The following is a 14,933-nucleotide window of genomic DNA, read 5'->3' on the forward strand; positions in this document are numbered from 1 at the left end:
CAAAGCACATCATCACCCAAAATAAAAGCCCTCCTCTGTCCTTTCAGTACACTGCTCATTGTGTTCCCAGAGCCTCAACAGACGAAAACAAGAACAATATTGAAACTATTGTTCTTGATTCAATATGTAAAATTGTTGCCTCGCGGTTGTATGCCTCCGCCAACCATCACTTCATCATTTTATGCTATTAGACAGTGTGTGAAATTGTCATGATGAGTTGTGGCCAAAAATGTGTTTTGTGAGGTCAAAGTGACCTTGACCTTTGACCACCAAAATCTAATCAGTTCAACCTTGAGTCCAAGTGGACAATTGTGCCAAATTTGAAGAAATTAGCTCAAGGCGTTCCTGAGATATCACGAGAATGGGATGGATGTGAGGTCAGAGTGACCTTGACCTTTGACCTTTGACCACCAAAATCAAATTAGCTCATCCTTAGTGGACATTTATGCCAAATTTTAAGAACTTCCCTCTAGACGCTCCTGAGATATCGCGTTCACTAGAATGGGACGGACGCATAGACGGACGGACGACCCGAAAACAACTATCGCCAACTATTGCCGGCGCATAAAAGCATCCATAAGGCATCTAAATGAATATGTTTTCATATGTACTGTATATACAAGTACGTGGGGTCTGGGCAAGCAACCCAAATCAGTTAATTGCGAGCTTACCTTTGGCGTTTTGGTGCACTTTCCATTTCGGGCATCCTTTATGTACGCTATATCCAGTAGATCCGTATCCTGTAAACAAGATGAAGCACAGCGAAGTCAGTATCAATGTCAACCAAGTGGTTATTCAAAGGTTTCAAAGACATTCTGTGCCCATGGGAGCTGTTTGGGATCGAAAGGCGAAGGAAACATTTCAGCGCTTTCGATTTCCAAACCTGCCACCTGTGGCTGAGGGCCTTGCGTGTTTGTGTGTGTGTTTTTGAACAACCACAGGTGTTTAGGGACACACCCTAATGGCACGTTGCCCTGCAGAAGTGTTATTGTAGTGTTGTGGTGTAAAGGTGTAAAGTTCCCATGCTGACTGATGATGCGGCCAAATGAGCACACACAAGTTTTGCTATGGGACTGGTGTGACATGCCAGAAAACAAAGAAAAAAGGTGCAAGATTGTGTTTCATGACAGACAATATGCTCAGCTGCTGCAACACACCATTGGAATCACTGCTGGCAAGGAAAAAAACTGGTTGGATGCAAAACGCTCCACAGAATACACAATGTTGGGCTGCTCTGCCATAACACCTTGTCACGGCTTGGCTGGAGTCAGCTGTGTGAGTGGTAGTCAACTGGCAAAGATACAAACACGGCGCCCTAATGAAGACAGGTTTGAAAACACCACGAACAGCAACATCATGATTTAACCAAAAAGTTAAGTAAGGCTCTGTGTAACATCATTTTCAGTAAGTGGAAGCCTTGGCTCCGCCGTTGATTCATTATTGATATGGCAGTGTGGGAAGACAAGTCGGAGCTTCTTGTTCCATCTTACAGCTCCAATATTTCACGTCACACTGTTGTGATGCAGAAGAAAAGTTGGACGGAATACAAAGTAAGAGCTCTGAAATATTGACACCATGAAGCGATGCGCATAGGGAAAGCTTCTTACGACTTAGTGCGAAGCATTGAACTTTCCTTCCTTTTCTTTTTTTAATCAAAGTCAAAACATGCGACTCAGAAGAACTTCCTGTTAGTGATCTGAATAGCTCCCCCTCCAGCGTTCCAAGTTCAGGAAAGGTAATCTGTGTCCATCTATAAGTGGACATACATCAAAGATATGCATCCATCAACTCCTCCGTCTGTCCATGCATCTATGGAGGACGGAACCTGCCAAAATCAAAAATGAATAAATAAATAATTAAATGTCTCGATAAATGAATAAATTTGCCAATAAATGTACCAAAATAATATTACAAATAAATGTTGGCATTAATTAATTGATGAAATGTGACATCAATTTATATTTCTGTTTTAATTGCTTATTTATTTTGTATTAATTCCCCTATTTATCTATTCTTTTATTTAATTTTCCCTTTTGTTTATTTATTTTTGCATTTATTTTGTATTCATTAGCTAGCATATAGTCGATCCATGCAAAAATAAAAAAATAAAACAAATTAAAATTAAATAAAAAAATAAATTTAAAAGTTAAAAGTTATTAAAAATAAATAAATAAATAAAGGGAAAATGAAATAGAAGAGTAGATAGATAGGGGAATTAATACAAAGGTGAATAAATAAAGAAGCAAATTAAAACAGAAATATCAATTTATGTCACATTTGATCAGTTAATTAATGCCTACATTTATTTTTTATTTTTTTTGGTACATTTATTGGCATATTTATTTATTTATTTATTCATCGAGTCATTTATTTATTATTTTTTTATTTTGGCAGGTTCCATCCTCCATATGTATCCACCAATCCATCGACCAACTGTTCCAAGCTTATTTGCAAGCTTATTGTCCCTTAAAAGAGCCAGTAATATGGTTAGTAGTGAATACACATAAAATACAATCCTACAGAGGGCCCCTGCTGCTACCTTCCTTCAGTCACCACATCCCTTTATCAGTCTGGATTATCGCTCTCTCCATCTCTCTGAGAGGGAGCCAGGACATGAGGTGGAAAATTAACCAGAGTGAACTGTGTGTGTCCACTCAGCATTATCTTGGGACACAAGGAGTGACGGGGGCTTGACTCAATCTCCAGCCGCTACGCCAGTATCAGACCATCTCAAGGTCATGGGGGTTGTGGAAAATTGCCCCCAGCTGCCATTCTTCCTTATCTACAAATCAATACCAACCTCAGTGGTCTTTTATTTAAATTTCTAAAAATAATTTTGTTAGTTCTGTGTTTGTTTTTATCCTGCTACCTGGAACAGTTGGACATTTTTCAGTGTAAGGGCATATTTAACCCAAGGAATAAGACAGCAATATACAGTAGCATTACTAGACGCAAACTAGAGGTCATAAAGAATGTGGCCACTTTGCTACAGTAGACCCACAGCCACTGTCTGTCTCCGTACGCTGCAAGAAGCGGAAATTAAAGCACTCTATTCTATGGCTGCAATCCACAAGGACAAGTTATTCCTTTTCCGCAGTGCATAGCATCAATTAGTCTGTCCCTGTTTGCACAGAGAGAGCCTCTGAGTCAAAGGTTAACGCCCACGTCGGGTCTGCGAATGCCTGCCTTTGAAGTCTCTTTAGAGCGATGGAGCTCGGCATGGGGGCCTGGTGGAACAGTCGGGCTTCAGGAAGCCGCTCGCTGATGGGGTTCCTTTTTTCGTGCCCTCTAGCCTTGCGAAGTTAACAACACGGCTCTAGGCTGGTTCGGCGTCATTGGTTAAGTGTTAACCTACAGGGCCGACTCATTAAAGGTAAAGCAAACTGCCCGTATGGGTGACAAGCTGCTCGCACAGCGCGTAACCAAGACAATACACGTGTAGCTATTACCGTGACATCCAAGAGCATGTGTCAGCATTGGTGTGCAGAGGCTTGCTCATTGTGCAGATGTACATAAAAATTCATGCCAATTGCGTTTTTATTAATATTGACTTGGATTTATAATTGCAGACACTGCAGAGTTAGTTAATTAAAGCTCTTTCTTTCTGGCAGTCTGGCCATTAATCCTCCCTTTCAATTCCCCTCATTTATTTCCTATAACATATGTTCTTTATCTGTCGTTTGTCTTTATTTACCGCCCTGCATCTCTCTCTCTCTCTCTCTCTGCCTTTCTCTCTCTTATTTCCCTCCCTCTCTTCTGTGTGCATCACAACAGTGAGCAGGCATCCAAAAGCCTATTAAGATCCACGGCACGTCCAGTAAGCAAGCGGGGCCAGCAGGAGAGAAAGTACAGAAATGAATGAACATGCTTAAACATACGCTGGCCCCTCTGGGGCTCTGTTTTCCCTCTGCCTGATTGTCTGTCTCTGCCGCGGAGCCGCTGTTTCACGCAACATCTGCAACATGCTGTCTTTCTTTTAATATTAAATCCATTCCTCTTCCAAGTAAGGAGTGCGGTGTTTATATGAAACTTTGCAGGGAATTCGTCAATGATCTGTGACTCATTTTGTTGTCAAACATGCCTCTGCTCTAGGCACTACATCTAATATATATACCATGTTCCTGTGTTCTTTGATTTCCTTTAATTTGAAGAACAGTGAGCTCACTAGTGTATGAAATGTGATATACAAAACGTGACTTGAGGCCAACTGGGGGAAAGAGGTCTGTTACAAGGAGCTTTGAACAAAAGTCTTAACTGTGTATCTAGAGTAGGGCTAGCAGAGTCTGGAGGGATGTGAGAGAAAAAGGGGAACATGGAACGAGGAGGTAGAGACGGGGAAAAGGATAAGTGGAAGTGGGGAGACTTAAAGCCACAGGTTAGCTTGCTCATTTACCAACAGCATGCTTGACAGCCTCCGGGTTCAAAATGGATGTGCACTCCACAGGGCTCGGTGCCTCTGCTGAGCAACGGAGACGAGAAGCAAAGAAAAGTGAAGGCAGGAAGGATTGAGAGGTGAATGAGCAAATGGAGGAGGGGATGACTGAGGCAGGACTGTTTTGTATGTAAGGCCAGTCTGGGGAAAAATCTACAGGAGACTCAAACTTTGCTGCTATTTGGGAAGGATTTTCAGGAGCGCTCCATAATAATAAGAAGCAATAATGAAAGAGATAAAACAAATCATCAATCCACTAACAAGCGTTTAATGGTTAATTCCATTGTGTCATGTTTCATCTATCGCAATGCATGTCAGTGTCTTGAATCAGGTTGCTGGCCAGTCAGATGTGGTTTGCTTACAGGACTTGCTGACAGGCTGCTGGTTTGAGTCATGAGGTCACACAGGCTATACTGGTATAGAGTGGCCCCTCACCCCCTTCGTGCCATCACACGGACCCGAAATAAGCTCTCGTAAATACAGCATGTATGCCAGGACTCTTTGGAAGCCTGGGGAGGAGGCTGGGCTCTGTCTATACACACACACACAACACGAGTTTTCAAAAGGCCTTACTCAGGGTTAGAGGACTCTGGGCATGGATGTATTCCCCTAATGCATATGCGGAACAAAACACACTGCAGCCTGGCAGCTGCTGTGCCTGTCCCTGTAAGTGGCCCTCCAGTGACACTTGGCTGCCAGGAAACATGTACTGTTACGAGGGAAAATGGTTCGTGGAGAGCTGTGCTTGAGCTTGGTTGAGAGTCACATCCACTCTGCTGCAATCCTGGGTTCCTATGGAGCGACTCTATAACAGCCCCACTGTGATTAAGTCACAAACCTCCTTACCTGAAGAGGCTGACTAAATAGATATATAGAACGAGAGCTGCAAACAGTCAGTAAAGAGGAGAACGCTTGTATGTGGGAGGAAAATGACTTTGGGGTTATTTTGCATACGCATTTCTAGTGTAAAGACCTTGCACTGAGGTTCTGACTGAGGGCTGCCTCCTGTCTTATCAGTACTCTAAAATGGCTTAGTATCTCACAGGAGGCCTTACTACATCTTAAATCATTTCCATTTCCCATGGATTAAATGATTTATTAGGTGTTATGACGTGGAGCGTGACAGCAAAAGTGGGAGAGAAATGAGGTATGGCATGCGACAAAGGCCTTGAGCCAAATTGGGGAGTCTGGCGTTGCCATGAGGCAGCCCGAGGGCCTATTTAAAGTGAGCAACTAATTCACTCTGTTCTTCATCCATCCTCTCTGTTCCATGTCTCTAGTTGTCTCTCTCCCTCTTCCCTCTCTTCCTCTGCTACATCAAAACATTTCAACAAATCTTCAGACAAATCAAAGCAGTGGGAATGAAATGCATCAAGAGAGCATTTGCAAAGGTAAAATCTCTCTCAATAGAAAACCAACCTGCACTCGTAAGCTCTGATTTTACACTGGTGACTCTCTTTACAGCCATCTAAAGGCAGGAGGTATCTGTTCCATTTGCAGTCGCTAACTTGAGTGATGTTGCGACCGTCAAGCCGCAATTACATGCTGCAGATCCGCTGGTTAGATTTTGTGCAACCATCATCAGAGTGTTGTGTTGTGAGTGAGTAACCACAGATCTCTCCCGAACTTATCACACATCAAACATGTCTTTTGATTCATTATTCTACACAGTTCCTTCTGCACATCAACAGGCGTGTTGGAGACCGACACTTTGAAAGCAGTTCACACAGCTCCACTTTTTCACCCCCCTGGGGCCCCATCCTAAACACCGGGTGCAACGCTACCGATGGACTTGGCAGGATGCACTTGACTGCAATCTGGCTGCGCCGCTGGGTTCATGAGCCTGCGGAGAGCTGGCAACCTTGCCGTTGACCAGAGCAACAGAATAAGCCATCATGCCTCATCATGTAAACTCTAGGGCTGTCGCAATAACTGCAATACTGCAATACCGCAGTATTGACAAGCCAACCGTAGGGGATGGCAAGCAACAGCCACAACCGCTATGTTCACGTTTTTTTCTTTTTTGAATTCTTTGCAATGGGAAGGCCGCATTTTTACACTTCACTACAAACGGAAGCGGTGTGATGAGGTGCTGAGTGTCTATTCTGCGTTGAGCGCTGAATGTTTGGTGTTCTTTTCTGGTTGTCAAGAGTTAAAAAGTGCTCAACTTTGGGTAAAACTCCACAAAGACCAACTGTCACATCCTACATGTAGGCTACAAATACTGGACAGCAACAACATTGGAGGAGAAATGAATAAACATAGACCGACGGGTCCGTCCTCTCTCCCTACGTGCTTCTACCTTCCCTTCATCCAGAGCAAGTACTCTACCTTGTGCTGACATTTTGATATTCCGCATCATAGCAACCAGATGCAACCATAGCGCAGCTGTGCCTCATTGCCCCTCTGTGTTCTGCATTTAACAATAAGCAAGTATTTAATTTGTTTTAATAGCCTTACAATAAATCTTATTTATACAGCACTAAAATCCAGATAATCAATCAGGATAGTTGCAATAATATCGCATATCGCACTGTTGAGGCAATCATTATCACCGCAGGGGGAAGTCCTACACCGCAACAGCCCTAGTAAACTCAACATTAAGAATAATATTGCCTTTTTTTCCTGCTTTGCATCAGGATTGGGGGAGGCATAAATACCAATTCCCCCACCCCGTAGATGGTGCCACTGCTTGCACTGTAGATCTGTTAAATGGATTCTGAACTCACATTAGCTCAAGTGAAGCCTTCAAGTTTTAATTCATAAGCCTAATTTCTATGTGCAGTTGAATGGGCTGCTCATGTATCCACTCAGAGGGATGTTTCAAACATCGGGCTTCATCTCTAACCTTCACCGCTGCAAAACCATCTGGGTTTTCGAAAGGGTAAAGTCCTCTATCTCAGCCAACAGACTAATGTGGTGTACAGATGCAGAGATCTCAGCCAGGCGTTCCTAGCACCAGCCGCAATGTGGGAGCGACAAGGTGGAGCAAGGCTTGGTCCAGTGAAACCCATCATGTGTTTGAGCATCTTAAAGCTGTGATGTGTGCTGTTTCATTTTGATCTGCCCCCAATAAGACTGTGACATTTGAAAGATGTGAATGCAGTCGGACATTTGAGTGGTAGTGAGAAAACATGGCTCATTTCCATTAACGATTCTCATTAGTGATTCATTTTCTGATTTTCTATTATTATTATTATTGATCTATTTTTATTTCTAGATTTGACCCTAATGTTTTTTTGTTCTTCTGTCCTTTTAAAGGTAAATGTAAAGGGACGTTTTGGTGCAACCATATTTGAATGTCCAGAGTAATTATGTTATTTTGTTTAGTTTGTTTTGTATATTGAACTAATGCTATTATGCAGTCCCATTACTATACAGTCAATTCCATGTCTACCCTCCTAGACACCAATTACAACACAGACCGCTGAGCCAAGTTTCCACAAGCTTAATGCAGGTTTTTAAAATGTAGGTGCAGACTTTCCCAAACACTTGCAAGTAATGCAGTGAGGAGAATATGGAAGCAAGCTGGAGACTATGCGGACGGATTCACTCGCACCTTAAGTCATCTGTCGAATCACAATCAGGATAACATTCAAAATACGTTTATTTGCTATAGACACGTCTAGAAATACCATAAAAATGTATCTTTATGGATTTAAAACTACTCAGACACCCTCATTGTCAAGTAACACGCACATAAACATGAAACTAAATGTGCCTTTTCAGTGGGTTGAATGAGGACAGCTAGAAATACACATGTACGTAATCGGTTTGAGTCGGCTTCATGGTCAGACAGATGGGGGGAGGGCGTAGTGATTAGAGGTCAGAGGGAACGAGGGAAGAAAGGAGAAAAGGCGGCAAGGACGGTGCGAGGGAGGAATGGCTATGTGGGGGAAAAAAATGCAGAGGCCGAGGGCCGAGCGATGGAGGAGCGTGGCGGCGGCTGATAGCCACTATCAGCCGCCGACACGCTCCACAAAACAACCAATGCTGAGATAAAGGCCGCGGGAAGCTTTGTTCTACACATCAGCACGCACATTCATGCTTGCACACACATCAGGTAATACACACGCTCACAAACACAACTCTATAGGCATAAACACTTGCGCATACACACACACACACACACAAACTCCAACTCCTCTCTATCATCAATCCGCAGTGTCTGCCGTGTTCAGTCATTATAAACACTCGGGGACTGAGAGCGATGATGTGACCGGCTCTCCGGCTCACACCGGTCACCATTTTCCTCGGAGCGTGCTAGACCAATCAAATCTTGGACACACACGTGCGCCGCATGCACAGTGACGGATGGAGTGTGGCGAGGGATACTGGAGGGAGTGTACTCCTCGCTGATAGATAGCAGAACCGAGTGGGATGACAGAGAAAGCAAAGCCGCTTCCCTCATCTGTCCATCATCCTCTGAGGTTCTCTCTCACTCTGTCTTTGTTATGCTTCTGGCTGGATTTTTTTTTTGCTTTCCCTCCACCCTCCTCCTTTTCCTCACTTAATCCAGTCCTCTCTTGTCCATGTCCGCCTCTTGGACATGTGCCTCTCTGTCTCACTCGTCTCAACTATCCTTTCCGTGGACATCTGCCTCCTCCGTTCCTCCTCATCCCGCCTCCCTCCATGCTTCCCCTCCTGTCCTCTTGCATCTTGACAGCAGCTCCCGCGTCGATGGATGACGGTTCACATCTTGTCTCGTCTGATCCCCCACCGACACGCGCGCGCGCATGCCAACACATCCCCCCCCCATCCTTTCCACCGTCTTTCTTCCGTCCTCACTCCTCCACACCATTTAAGTCTTCTCCTCTAGCTGTGCAGCTTCCTTCAGGCACATTGTGGACGGCTCTTATCTGCTGCAGAGGAACATCTGAGATTCCCTTCAGAGGCCTGGTGCAAGTGACACACAGTCGTGCATGTGCAGGAATGCATAAACACACACACACACACACACACACACACACACACACACACACAAACACATGCATAAAATCCCCGGAAAAGATGAATTAAGGTAATTAAAGGCCAGATAAGACACAAACGCAGACACTACCGTGCATACACATGCAAACTTTTACCCAAACTTTTCAATGTCACGTATTGTTTGTATTCAATTATTTAAAAAATACAGCCTCTGGGTATCTGCAACATATCCCTATATTCTTCTTCTTTCTGAATATTAAATTCACCGTGTCCTTGCAGGTAATACAAATGAAATTCTTGGCATTCAAGCAATGGCTAAAAGCTACATTTAACCACAGCACGTCTCTGTATTCCGGTCTGCGGGCTGAAAGTGATCAGTGTGCCTGCGTGTGCTTGGACTGGGGCTCTCCACTGAAGTCCTCTGAGAATCCCTGCCAGTGGCAGATAGAGCGCAGCTCTGGCTCTCATCTTTCACATCACCTCATTTAGACACCTCCTAAGTGCAATCCATGGGCCCTTTGAAGTCAGGACAAAGCGGACGGCTAAGAGAAATGAATTTTTCACTTTTCTTTCTGCAGGCAAAGCTCTCTGTCTCTCTGTGTCTCTTATTCTCCAAGATCCTTCCTCTGACACTCTCTGGTTATCCTCTCTCTTCTTTCTCTAACTAGAGCAGTTTGATCAGTACAAGTAAACACTAAATACAGTGGGAGGAGGATGAGGGAGAGTAGAGGACAGGACACTGGTATAAGTGCAAAATTAATCATTTTACAAAATATGATTTTACTTAAAGAGGACCTATTGTGCTTTTGTGCTTTTCCTTTCCTTTTGTGTGTTACATAGTTGTTTGTGCATGTAAAAGATCTTCAAAGCTACAAAGCCCAAAGTCCACGTCAAAGGGAGGTACGCTTCCCCACAGAAACACTTCTCCTGAATTGCCTTTTCTTCCGTAACTTGGTGATGTAACCAAGTAAGAAATTGCCATAATACATGCCTAGCGGCTAGTTTGGCATGCCCTCAAACAAAGCTAGTAAGAGCGGAGCTGAAGCAGAGTCCAAAGAGTTTGGCTCAGTTGACCAATCATAACAGAGGGTGCCAGCTGACCAATCAGAGCAGACTGGGCTTTGTGGGCAAGGCAGGAGCTCAAACAGAGCGTTTCAGACAGAGGGTGAAAAGAGGTGCTGCAGCCAGGGTCTGGCAGCATCCGCTGCGATAAAATCGTCAGGCCATCCACCACTCTGGCAGGCAGGGAAAACGCTAGTGATGGGAATAGAGGACCTTAGTTGTCCGATTCCTAGGCATCTCATGCCTCTGTGTCTATCGATTCTTCTTATCGATGCTTTCCAACAGTTACGTATGCACTACTAAACCTGAGGATCGCACCCTATTTTTTCCGTGATAATGCTATGAAGAACAAATCAACAGGAGGAGAATTAGTAACATTGTCTGTTAGAAACAAGTGTGCAGCACAGTCCTGCTTGGTTAAATAACGGAGCCGCTAACGTTAACGGATGTGCAATTGAGTTATTATTATGAGGTGTTCAACCTCTGCTCAGCAAAAATGACTATTGGGCGAAGGTAAATTACAATGTTATCCTGATGTGTTCAAATGTAATCTCGTAAAATTAAGTTTTTGGCGAGAAACTTGAGTAACTCTAGTTTTTTGTAGATGTTTTCACAGCAATATAAGATAGATAATGGAGAGGGAATTATGACCTGTTTCACGTCCTAACACTAGCTCTAAGCAGCTTGCCAAGATTTATTTTAATCAAAGCAAATATTTAAATAATAAATAATCATTAGCATTTGAATTGAGTGTTTTAATGCAAATAACCACTATAGATGACAATAGCAAAGTACAGTACAGTACCCTCCCTCCCCTGAAAAACAGGGCTCCCCCGGAAGATACTAGTGTAATTCCAATACTAGAATTGACCATGCATATAATGTTTTTTATGTAAAATATATTGAACATTGAATGACCTCAGATCTAAAATGTTATTCCTTCATTTAGTGCATGGATTTCAAAAGTGGCAGATATAAAAAAAATGCTTGCAGGCAGTGAAAAAAGATTATATCAGACCCTGGCTGCAGCACAGCCAGTATGAGAAAAATATAGCGTTTTTTGAACATTAAAGCATTTAAACATGTTCTAATAAAAATACAAGTATGAACCTGAAAATGGGAATAATACTGTAGGTCCTCTTTAAATGGCAGTGCAAAAAAAAAAGCTCCTTTTTCAAACTTGTGCTTTGTTGCATGTGAGTGACCTATTATGTACACATTCTGTATCATTGACCATGAAGTCAACTGAGCAGTTTGCCTAAGTACACACTACAGGCATAGGTATAACATAGAGGAGGCCATAAGGTATATCAGCATCCTTGACTAGAGCAAGACAGATACTAGATTTTAATCTTACTTTCACACTTTCATGTTTTTATTTATTGATGTATTTCATATGGTTACAATGCAAGAAAATATAGATTGCAAGTGACGTGGTCACAGGTTGTCATTTGTCAATTTTGATGGACGGGTTTTACCTAGTGTGGTATTTTCCTTTAGTTTCTGTCTGTGTCTATTTGTTAAGGTGAATGAAGTGAAACCAGTGCCGAGCTCAGTGCACGGTTGGCGTCACGAAAAGAGGATCGGAGCGGGATGGCCCGAACTACGCGTGGAGCTTGTCGAGTTCATCAGGATTCAGGTTAAGACCTGCATTCGTTCTAGTATAAGAAGTGGTAATGAAATCCCCTAGACATAAAAACAAAACAATTTACAAGTACTATCTGTGCTGTGACATAACATTTTTCACACAGGTGTCCTCCACATTAACATCCTTAATCTGCCAGAGGAGATGATTGCCAACAGGTTAACCCAAACATCTCTGCTTTCACTGCCAGTCAAACTGCGTCCACTTCAACTCTAAGTAATGGCGGCAGTATCGCTAGACAACAAAACACTTAAATCAGCTTACACTATTAGCCATGCTGATGTATTGGTCAGGCTTTACTCACAACCCACTGCTTACTCAGAAGCCAAGAGCTTTTTTATCCTATTTTGTGTCAAAGAAACCACAGGCAATTATGAGTGTTTGTCAACAGGTCCTAAAAGCATTTGATTCAAATCATGGAGCGAAGCCACAGAGGCACAGACAATATCGGCGTCAGCAGAGCACAATGGCGCTGCTTAGAAAATCTGTGTGAAAGGTTTCACTGCCACCCTGGCTTCAGCTTGTCTGCTAATGTACTGATGAAAACTAATTCTCCATGTCACTCTCTTCTAATGGGTGAGGTTGTCTGTTCCTCTCCTTCCTATCATGTAACTCTCTCTCTCGAGGAAGGCTTCTGGAGAGGAGCTGGTATTTTAAGTATGGCAGACTGCTGCTCTTCTTGTCTTGCCCCAGAGCACCTTCAAGCTGTTTAAATTTGATACCTTCTTATCATTCCACCAAATTGAATTGACTTTAGTGGGGAAAGAAAAGCGACTGACCCACATTTGTGACACACTTAGTTGCTCAAGCGGAAATGGGACGTCGAGAGGAAGAGGGGGGAGTCTGAGGGAAATTCGGGGACGGACAATAGAAGGTTTGATTTGCAGAAAACTTTCTGAAATTACTCAGACACTCTATTTACCAGTCAAAGTAAATTGAGGTTACAGGTTATGTCTGTGCTGTAAGATAACACGTAACTCTGTGATAGTGGACAAAATGTCCCAGTAAAGCATTTACACATTCTGTCACAGAGGGTTCAAAATGTAGCGCCTTCTGTTGAGGCAAGTTAACCTGTCCCGCAAGATGGTTTGCTACACAGAACCATCTGAGAAGCCGTCATTGGAAACTGTTTGAAAAAGGGCAGGCACTTTCAAAAAAATACTTGGCAGGTGATTGGATGAACTAGCCGTCAATCAAATTCAGCACCAGTCGGGAGAAGAGCAAAAACATCTTTTCCATCGAGAAAACCCTTAGGTGCCGTTCTTTGCTCATCTTTCAGTGAATACTAGGAGTGGAAGAAAAAATCAATACGGCATAGTATTGCGATATTTTGCGTGGCAATATTGTTTCGATCTTTTATTTTACAACTATGAACAACTCTTAACAATCTGACAGCCCGCCAGCAGGCCCGGCCGCTATTCTGTCTTTCAGAGGTGTTAGCGGGCTCAGTTTTAAAGCCAGAGTGAAGATACTGGCATCATATGGAACTAGAAAACCTAAGGACTCAATTGGCTTCCATGTCATGGTCGCTTGTCGGGAATAACGCTAAATAACGCTCCAAAATGAACGCTATATTTTGGCAAGGAAAAACTTGCATGGCCATTTTCAAAGGTGTCCCTTGACCTTTGACCTCGAGATATGTGAATGAACAGATGCTGACAAACTTCATAATTAGCAGAAGAAAGTTAATAAATCGTAATATATCTTATGGCAATACTCAGCATATCGCAACATGTTTCAAATCGCAATAAGATCGTATCGGGACTTAAATATCATGATAATATCATCGTGGGGCCTCTGGTGATTCCCACCCCTCATGAATACTCTCCAGTTCTGATATAACTGATGCTATTGCAGCTATGCTAACCCATGGATATATTAAAAGAACTGGATACAGCGTTGGAGTCGGGGCCCCGGTCATTCCTATGAGAGTTGCTCATGGTTGCTCATTGCCTAAATGGCTCAACTTCCGTCTGGAAAAGTACCCGGATCTTGGCGGAGTAGCGTCCGTGATGACTTGGTCACGGCGTCCCAACGTCACGCCGTCGTCGCGGCTTGCCCTCCAGCCCCGGTCTGGGACTCACTCACATGAACGGAGGAAGGGAAATAACTCTGGCGTGCGCTAACCTCTTCAGGAGCCACCATTGTTGTTTAGAACAAACAGTCGCCTCTCTGTGTCGTCGCCTCACACAGGGCCACGGTCGTAGGTGTCAGTAGCCCCTCACAGGACGCTGATTGGTCAATGGTCTGGCTTGCTGGCCACAACCGCATCACATGAAGCCTTACAAGATGGATTTTGGTGTGATATATGACCCTGCGAGTCTCATGTGATCTTGTGACATCACGAGAATCCAGCTGCCGTGCAAGGTAAGTCGAGAAATGTCCTTTCTTGCACTGTATTTGGTTTTAACAGAATTTCTTTGAATCTTTTTCTAACTTTTATTTAGTTTGTACGTGTGTCTACAAAGAGATGGCAATAATCTACAATAAACGAAGGCCAAAATGAGTCCCCCAGTGTGTTGTTAATAAGCTTTCTGACGTGAACACTCGGAGATGGAGAGACGGCAGCTAGATAATTGCTACAGAGTACAAAGGAATTCAGCTCAAAACGAAAAGCAGCAGGATGGCATGAAAACCCAGAAACCCTGAGCTGGTGGGAATTACGGCCCTTTAAAACATCACAGGCTCATCCGATGTAATTATTAGGATTACTCTGTATCAAAGCAATCAATAAAACTGAGAGTGAACACCAGATATCCAGCCCTTCCTTGCATGCTTGTAAGTGATGAACAAGACGAGTCTTCGCTCTTTGTGATTATGTATACTTACTGTCCTATTGACCACTCTGCGTCTGTCTCTTTGAAA

General features: G+C 43.3%; 1 protein-coding gene across 3 annotated transcripts in view; it reads right to left on the reverse strand.

Moving 5' to 3' along the window:
* LOC119476826 (1-phosphatidylinositol 4,5-bisphosphate phosphodiesterase beta-1) overlaps window positions 1-14,933 on the reverse strand; it is a 141,703-nt gene that overhangs the window by 102,324 nt on the left and 24,446 nt on the right. For all 3 annotated transcript variants that reach the window (XR_005204115.1, XM_037750379.1, XM_037750378.1), the window contains exon 3: window positions 672-740. Coding sequence is in view for 2 of the 3 variants with exons in the window: in XM_037750379.1 (XP_037606307.1) it covers window positions 672-740 (69 nt within the window). In the remaining variant the exon portion in view is untranslated. The remainder of the gene's footprint in view (window positions 1-671; window positions 741-14,933) is intronic.

This window comes from Sebastes umbrosus, chromosome 18 (genome assembly GCF_015220745.1).
Source record: "Sebastes umbrosus isolate fSebUmb1 chromosome 18, fSebUmb1.pri, whole genome shotgun sequence".
NCBI lineage: Eukaryota > Metazoa > Chordata > Actinopteri > Perciformes > Sebastidae > Sebastes > Sebastes umbrosus.